General features: G+C 47.3%; 1 protein-coding gene across 1 annotated transcript; it reads right to left on the bottom strand.

Annotated features, from left to right (window-relative positions):
• Nucleotides 1-1002: 1002 nt before the first annotated feature.
• Nucleotides 1003-4956, bottom strand: LOC140721298 (NACHT, LRR and PYD domains-containing protein 3-like). Its single transcript, XM_073036167.1, has 5 exons — nt 3437-4956; nt 2565-2651; nt 2245-2415; nt 1928-2095; nt 1003-1767 (listed from the first exon to the last, which is right to left on the bottom strand). The coding sequence occupies exons 1-5, from the start codon at nt 4834-4836 to the stop codon at nt 1680-1682; spliced, it is 1914 nt and encodes a 637-aa protein (XP_072892268.1). The 5' UTR covers nt 4837-4956; the 3' UTR covers nt 1003-1679.
• Nucleotides 4957-9033: the final 4077 nt, after the last annotated feature.

Here is a 9033-nt window from a genome sequence, read left to right as displayed (position 1 = left end):
CTCTGTGTTTGAGCGGTTAGTGGGGTCGAGATGGTAGCTCTCCCGGAGATTGTGTAATGTGATGATGCAAAGTGGGCTTTACTCTGTGTTTTAACCCCAAGAGCGTGTGGTGGTATGTTGAGGAAGAACCTTCAATCTGTTTCTGACCTCAGGAATGTTTGATGGCTCTTTGTGGAGAATGTTTTGGTCTGTGTCTGAGCCAAAGGAGTGATTGATGTGAAACACTGAGGGAGCTTCACTCTGTATCTGATCCGGGGAGTGTGTGATAGACGATGCGGTGGGAGACGATGTGATGTGTCTGACGCAGGACCTTTGTCATGGTACAACCCGGAGTAATCTTTTCCCAAAGTCTGACCCTGGGAGTGTAACATGGAATTGTATGGAGGGAATTCTCTGTGTCTGACCCTGTAAGATAAGTGTGTGATTATTTATTTTGTGTCCAATCCAGGGATTCGGAGATAGGATGGTGTTGACGGAGATTCACTCTGCTTCTGAGCCTGTGAGTGTGTGATGTGACGATGTGGCGGGAGTTTCACTCTGTGTCTGATTGAGGAATATTGAAATTCAAGGTCCCGGAGTGACAATGAAGGGACAATGCATACAAAGCTTCAGGCTGAGTCTGACACCCCATATTGATTGTTTTTGTTCCATTCTCTTGTTCGTGACCTTTGTAGACGCCGGTCATATATTATACAGCATATGAGCTTCCAATCTCTTTTGTTGTTTTGTCTGTGAGAGCTGGAGGGTAAGAGTCAGGATAGTGCACGTATCTGGGGTGTCAGGAAGCGGTGATCAGCCTGGATGTGGACGGAAAGTGAGGAGATCCTGGGGATCAGACACTGTCAGACTGACATCCCTCAGCCTGGAGCTGAGACGCTGCTGTACCAGTGTAAGGAGCTCAGACCCATTATTACAGTTCACCGGGTGCGGGGGGGGGGGGGGGCCGCAGTAACCCCAGTCACTGTTTCTCCTTTAATGAGGCTCAAGTCCGACACCAAGACAGGAAGTTACAGCGGTTTATTGATTTCATCATGACAAATGTAAATTAAACAACGTGTGAGCTGCTGACGTGCGGGAATAAATAAGTTGCTCCCGATTCACTCACAGTCACACACAATTAACTGACCGGCGACAACGAGTGACCGGTTGAATAATCAGTCCTGTTTCTCACCGTCACTCTGCATCGGGGAACCGATGATGATAAAATCACACTTCAGGGCCGTGTCCGGGATCGCTGTAGATCCAGGATCACTGCTGAGATATTTGTCAATTTAACATCATTATTATTGGTCTGACTGCCGAATGCACCGACCTCAGGAAAATAATTCTCTCCTGGGATAATCCGACCCCAGGTTACTGGTGTCCCATGCTGAGCTCTGGCCCCCCGGGCTCTTCTTGTCTGTTTAATTCCCCGGGGTCTCGAACCCGCACATCTGGCGGAAGCTGCAACTCTGGACAACAGGCAGAAATACGTCACTGCGGGACTGCTTCCAATGTCACTGAGCGCCTGCTCCGTTAGAACAGTTGGGAATTAAACCTGGCGTGCGGCCAGTAAAGGTAAGGGCGGCCGTTGAAGGTAAGGGCGGGTGTTAAAGGGGAGAGCAGGAGTTAAAAGGGAGGCCGGGGAATCCGCTAAGTGTCCCATTCCCGTGGGCAGGTATGTTCACACATTCAGATGTTCAGATCCACTCTCTCAGTCCGGGTCTGTGTTCCTGCAGAGATCTCAGTTCCTTCTCCCCGGTCTCACTGAACTGATTGTGTTCCAGCCTGAAACAGAGGAATAAAGATGAAATAAACAGATTACACAACAGTGTCAGCAACAGGGGACTGGGGTTAATGTTTCAACAACAATCACAGACAAATATTGCCAGAAAATCCACGAATCCGCTGATATTTCATCACATTGAACATTAACACAAACACTCACCCGATGTCCTTCGGACTTGGGAGGGTCAGTATGAGGCGGCGGAGAGCGGGGGCAGATCGGTCTGTCAGCGAGTTTGATCCCAGGTCCAGCTCCGAAAGTGATGGGTTTGTACTGAGAGCAGAGACAAGATCCTCGGCACCAGAATCTGTGAGACCAACACCCATCAACCTAGAGATGAGAGAGAGTGAGGGTGAAGGACACAGAGAGACAGGAGACGGTACAACTCGCAGTGTTTATCAGTAACGCAATTACTGATCACATTAATGTTCAGTGTCAGACACCAAGTGACTGTAAATCTCCCCCAGTCTGGTACTTACTGTAGTTTCTGTATTTTACACTCCGCCTTCCTCAGAGCCGCAGACACCAGTTTCACTCCTGAATCTCCCAGTTCATTACCACTGAGGTTCAACTCCGTCAGTGATGAGTTTGTACTGAGAGTGGAGACGAGATCCTCGACACCAGAATCTGTGAGACCGACATTGTTCAGCCTGGAGATGAGAGAGAGTAAGGGTGAAGGACACAGAGAGACAGGACATGGTACAAATCCCCAGTGTTTATCAGTAACACTGATCACATTAATGTTCCGTGTCAGACACCCAGTGACTGTAAACACAATCTCCCACAGTCTGGTACTTACCCCAGTTTCTGTATTTTACACTCCGGGTTCCTCAGAGCCGCAGACACCAGTTTCACTCCTGAATCTCCCAGTTCATTCCCCCCGAGTCTAAACACAAACATACAGATTGATGAACAAAGTGATTCAAACCGTGGGTCTGAGGGAGTTTCTCTCACTCGGATATTTCAGGAAACATTAAAACCTAGAGTAAATCACTGATGGGAGTTCCCATCACTGTCAATGTCCCTCCCTGACCAGCTCCAGGGTATTCACCGAATGTCAGTAATTCAGTCTGTGACCCTGTAAACTCCTCAAATTCCTGCTCTTTCCCCAATGGTTGGAAAAGTGTTACTGATGCGAGAGGGACAGAGAATGGGAGAAAATCCAGCAGTGAGGAAGATTTTTGAATCAGACAGGATCATGCGAGATGGTGGAACGGACCCTACCTGAGGAAAAGACTGAACCTGCAGGAGGAAGGGGAAAGGGTAAGAGAGATCCCACAGTGGGAAGGGGAATGGGGAAGAGAGATATCACAGGAGAAAGAGGGACGTGGAAGAGAGATCCCACAGGGGGAAGGGGAATGGGGAAGAGAGATCCCATAGGTGGAAGAGGAATGAAGAAGAAAGATTCCTCACGAGGAAGGGGTATAGGGAAGAGAACCCACAAATGGAAGGGGATGGAGGAGAGTGATCCAACAGCAGGAACGGGGGTGGGGAAGGGAGATCTGACAGGAGAAGGTTAATGAGGAAGAGTGATCGGACAGGAGGAAGGGGGATGGCATTTGTCACAATTCTTCACAATTGTATTTACTACAGTTTTACCCAAATCCCTTTACATTGAAACAACACAATGGAACAGTTTCACAGTTCAGAGTGAGAGATAAATCCAGTTACCTCAACTCCTGGCACTTGTGCAGCCCGGGTCCCAGCCGCTGGATTCCTTCAGACTGAATGTGGCAGTAAATCAGCTCAAGGTGTTTTATTGTATTACAGAATCCGATAACATGTGACAACACCGCGCAGTCAATCGGGGTCAGTGTCATTCTATCGAAGGAAAATGTTTCCACTGATCCCAGTGCGTCCTGAACCAGTCCACGATTCTGAGACTCAAACAGGTAGTGCAATGTGTTCAGGAGGCTCCTTTTACCAGCTTCACTCCATGTGTTCCCAGTTTGGCGTTTAACCTCCTCCTTCACCCAGTCAATCACCCGGCAGGTTGTTTGATGAGGAAATGGACCCAGAAACTCCTGCAGGCCCCGAGCTGTCATTGGGCAGGAGAGACCAGCAACAAAACGGAGAAATACCTCAAACCGCCCATCTGTCGTGTTGTGGGCTTCAGTGAGGAATTTCAGGATATCCCCGGGATGTGGATTCAGGAATTGTGTGACTGCAGCTACAAACTCTTGGATAGTGAGGTGTGGGAATGTGTACACCACGCTCCGGGCAGAATCCTCTCTCTCCAAAAGCTCCATCAGGAACCCGGACAGGAACTGGGAAGGCTGCAGATTGAACTTGATCAAATCTCCACCTGTAAACACAATCTTCCTCTCAGACACTCCTCTGAAGGCCATCTGACCAACCCTGAGTAACACATCACGGGGGTTCTCAATCTCACGGCCGTGGTTTTTCAGGATGTTGTAAATATAGTAGGAGTAGAGTTGGGTGATGGTCTTGGGAACACGCTGCGGGTCCCTGACTCTTTGTGTGAAGAAGGGGCCCAGTGTCAGAGCGAGGATCCAGCAGTAGGAGGGGTTGTAGCTCATGGTGTACAGGATCTCGTTCTCCTGCACGTGTTTGAAAACAGCTTCTGCCACCGTCTGATCTTCAAAATACCTGATGAAATATTCCTTCCGTTGCTCACCAACAAATCCCAGGATTTCAGCCCAGACACTGATCTCTGCTTTTTCCAATAAATGTAACGCAGTGGGGCGGGTGGTCACCAGCACTGAACACCCTGGGAGCAGCTTGTGCTGGATTAAACTGTAGACAATGTCAGACACCTTGCACTTGAATTCAGGATCAGTGCACTGTGATTCGGTGTCTCTGCGACAATCAACAAAATTGATTTTGTCATTGAATTCATCCAATCCATCGAATATGAACAGCAATCCCTCTGTGTGTTTCCAGATCTCTCCCAGGATATTCCCAAAGTAGGGATACTGATCCAGAATCAGTTCCCTCAGGTTTATTCTGCAGTTCATGGAGTTTAAATCCCGGAAGTTGAAACTGAAGACAAACTGGAACTGTTGGTATATTTTCTCTGTGGCCCAGTCATAAACAATCTTTTGTACCATTGTTGTTTTCCCGATTCCCTGGGACTCCGGCCACTGCTGCGGACATCCCGGATTTGTTTCCAAAGATAGATCTTTTCAATTTTTGAACAAAGCTCTTCTTGAATAACTGATCAGTCCGGAGTTTCTCCAGCTCTCTGTGGAGATGTTTCTGTCTCCACTCCTCGTGGTCTCTGCCTCTTGCCAGCAGCTCATGTTCCACCAGTCTCCGATCTCGAACAGTAGAAATGACCGTCAGCTCAGCGTATCGATCAACCAGCTGGAAAACCTTCACCTTCTCCCTCATCAGGATCGTGTTCACTCTCAGTGTTTCAGTCTGTGTCCGCAGAGTCTCCATGTGTTTCCTTCGAACATCTTAGGACGGACAGAAATAGGTTGTCAATGCCTGATCTGATGAACACAGAGCTCACGACTTATTTTCTTTAATAAAAAAAAACTCGTTAAAGACACTGTTTGGGTGAAATCGGGTGATCAGAGATTAGAGTGTCTGAAAATGGACGATGGCCCAGAAACATTTCTGACCTGATTCAGATTCGCTGTTAAAGGCTCCACTCACCCCTCTGTTGGTAGTTTGCAGATTCCCCGGTGTTCCAGCGAGCACCAAGTGCACACGTGATTCTGGAGAGGAGAGTGTTGTGTGGAGCGGGTGGTTTCACTGCTTTCACTGCTCAGCTTCTGCTGAACTGTGCAACCCTGCAGAGGGTAACAGTGGGGGGTGAGGGGGCATTTACTTGCTCTACTGACTTTTACTTTTCTCACAATAGACCCCATGTTCTTGACACTCCTTTAGGATGAAGCTGTCAGTACTGAGCCACAGAAAAGGAACATAATTTCAGTTTCCTTTTCCAGGCTGAGCCAGTCACGATGTAACACACCCCGCACTGGTCTACAGTCTCTTATTCTCTGAGGAGCCGGTACATGAACCCAGGCAATTCCCCGATGATGTGCGGAAGAGCAGGAAGCTGAAGAGGATGGCAGCGGTAATAGGGAACTCTAAAGTCAGGAGGACAGGTCAGCGATTCTGTGGACACCGATGGTACTTTGCCTCTCAGGTGCCATTGTCCGAAATGTTTCTGGACGCGTCCACAATATCCTGAGAAGGGAGGTTGAGCAGCCAGAAGTCGTGACAAACATTGGTAACAACGACATAGGAAAAGCAAAGGGAGGAGGTCTGGAAAACCGAACACAGGGGGTTAGGAAAAAAGCTGAGGAGCAGGACCTCAAAAGTAGTGATCTCAGGATTGCTGCCTGTGCCACACGACAGTGGCAATAGGAAGAGAATGAGGTGGCAGAGAAATGTGTGGCAGAGCATTTGGAGCAGGGGGCAGAAATTCAGATTTCTGGATAATTGGGACCCCTTCCGTGGTAGGTAGGACCTGTACAAAAGGCACGGGTTGCACGTGAATCCGATGAGGACCAATATTCTTACGGACAGATTTACTGGAGCTGTTGGGAGTGTTTTGGCCGGGGGACTGGAACTAGGACGATGAGGACCAATATTCTTGCGGGCAGATTTACTGGAGCTGTTGGGAGTGTTTTGGCCGGGGGACTGGAACTAGGACTATGAGGACCAATATTCTTCCGGGCAGATTTACTGGAGCTGTTGGGAGTGTTTTGGCCGGGGGACTGGAACTAGGACGATGAGGACCAATATTCATCCGGGCAGATTTACTGGAGCTGTTGGGAGTGTTTTGGCCGGGGGACTGGAACTAGGACGATGAGGACCAATATTCTTCCGGGCAGATTTACTGGAGCTGTTGGGAGTGTTTTGGCCGGGGGACTGGAACTAGGACGATGAGGACCAATATTCTTGCCGGCAGATTTACTGGAGCTGTTGGGAGTGTTTTGGCCGGGGGACTGGAACTAGGACGATGAGGACCAATATTCTTGCGGGCAGATTTACTGGAGCTGTTGGGAGTGTTTTGGCCGGGGGACTGGAACTAGGACGATGAGGACCAATATTCTTGCCGGCAGATTTACTGGAGCTGTTGGGAGTGTTTTGGCCGGGGGACTGGAACTAGGACGATGAGGACCAATATTCTTCCGGGCAGATTTACTGGAGCTGTTGGGAGTGTTTTGGCCGGGGGACTGGAACTAGGACGATAAAGCTGTGGATGAACCAGCATTTTTACAAGTAGATGATGGGTTTAACATGAATGTAAGGAAGGACAAGCCAATGACTGGGTTCAAATACAGACAGAGCAAAGTGTTAAATTGTACCACATCCACAACATTCAAAAGGCCGCAGATGCAGGACTAAACGCATTGCACTTAAATGCACGCAACATTCAGAATAAGGTGGATGAACTTTTGGCGCAATTAGAGATTGGTCGTTATGATGTTGTGGGCATCACTGAGTTGTGGCTGAAAGAAGACCATAGCTGGGAGCTTAACGTTAAAAGATTTACGTCTTATGGAAAGGACAGGCAGGAAGGCATAGGCGTTGATGATGTGGCTGTGCTGGTTTGAGGTGGAATCACATCTGTAGAAAGAGATGACATAGGCTTAGAGAATGTTGAAGCTTTGTGGGTGGAGATAGGAAATTGTAAAAGTTAAAAAAAAAAGCTTTATAGGGACCCTATATTGGCCTGAAAATAGCAAATGTATGGGGTTGAGATTGCAAAGGGAGTTGGAAAAGGCGTGTGTTAAAGCTAATGACGCAGTTGTAATGAAGGACTTCAATGTGCACGGGGAATAAGAAAATCAAACAAACGTCAGCAGTCAGATCGCAAGAGAGGGAATTTATTGAATTCCCACGAGATAGTGTTTTAGAGCAGCTTGTGCTTGAGACGACTCGGTGAAAGGCTATCTTTGATTGGGTGTTGTGTAATATCCCTGATCCTATGAGGGAGCTTAATGTAAAAGAACCATTAAGAGGTAGTGATCATAATATGAGTGAATTCATAATACAGTTTGAGAGGGAGAAGCATAATTTACAGTATCAGTATCGCAATGGAATAAAGCGAATTACAGAGGCACGAGAGAGAAGCTTTCCCAGGTAGATTGGAGAAGAATACTAGCGGAGATGGTCGCAATGGAATAAAGCGAATTACAGAGGCACAAGAGAGAAGATTTCCCAGGTAGATTGGAGAAGGATACTAGCGGAGATGATCGCAATGGAATAAAGCGAATTACAGAGGCACGAGAGAGAAGATTTCCCAGGTAGATTGGAGAAGGATACTAGCGGAGATGATCGCAATGGAATAAAGCAAATTACAGAGGCACGCGAGAGAAGCTTTCCCAGGTAGATTGGAGAAGGATACTAGCGGAGATGGCTGAAGCTTCTGGGAATACGTCACAAGTTGCAGAATAGATACGGCCCACAGAGGAAGAAGTTCTCAAGTGACACGTGTAGGCAACCATGGTTGACAAAGGAAGTTAAAGATTGCATAAAAGCCGAGGAAAGGCCATGCAAGATAACAAAAGTGAGGGAAAGTTGGATGAATAGAAAACTTTTAAAATCCAACAAAAGGCAACTAAAAAAGCGATAAGAAGGGAAAAGATGAAATGTGAGGGCAGAAAAGCCAATAATATAAAACAGGATAATAAACACTTTTTTCAGTTATATGAAGAGTAAAAGGGAGGTGAGAGTTGATACTGGAACACTGGAAAATGATGTTGGTGAGATAGTAATAGTGGACAAACAAATGTCAGAATAACTTAATGTGTACTTTGCATATATCTTCACTATGGAAGATACTCAGCGTGCAGTGGTCTGCGAGTGACAGGCAGTAGGAGTGAGTGCCATTGCTATTTCAAAAGAAAAAAGTTCTCAGCATACTGAAAGCTCTTAAGGTGCAAAGTCACCTGGGCCAGATGGACTACATCCCAGAGATCCGAGAGAGGTTGCTGAAGGGATGACCGATGGATTGGTCATGATCTTTGAAGAATCACTTGATTCGGGCATGGTCCCGGAGGACTGGAAGATTGCTATTGTCACTCTACTCTTTAAAAGGGGGAAAGGCAAAAGAAGGAAAATTATCGGCCAGATAGCTAAAACTCGGCGATTGGAAAGAGTTGGAGTCTTTAATTAAGGTTGAGGTTTCGAGGTACTTTGAGACTAATGACAAAATAAGTTAGCAATAGTTCTGTTAGATTTCACGGTGGATGTAAGAAGCAGGCTGGACAAAGGAGAGTCAGTGGATGCCATTTACTTGGATTTTCTGAAAGCATTTGATAAGGTGCCGCACACGAACCTGC

The sequence above is a fragment of the Hemitrygon akajei genome, unplaced genomic scaffold (genome assembly GCF_048418815.1).
Source record: "Hemitrygon akajei unplaced genomic scaffold, sHemAka1.3 Scf000053, whole genome shotgun sequence".
In the NCBI taxonomy this organism is placed as follows: Eukaryota; Metazoa; Chordata; class Chondrichthyes; order Myliobatiformes; family Dasyatidae; genus Hemitrygon; species Hemitrygon akajei.
Note: the sequence above shows the minus strand (reverse complement) of the source record. Positions and strands in the feature narration are given on the sequence as shown.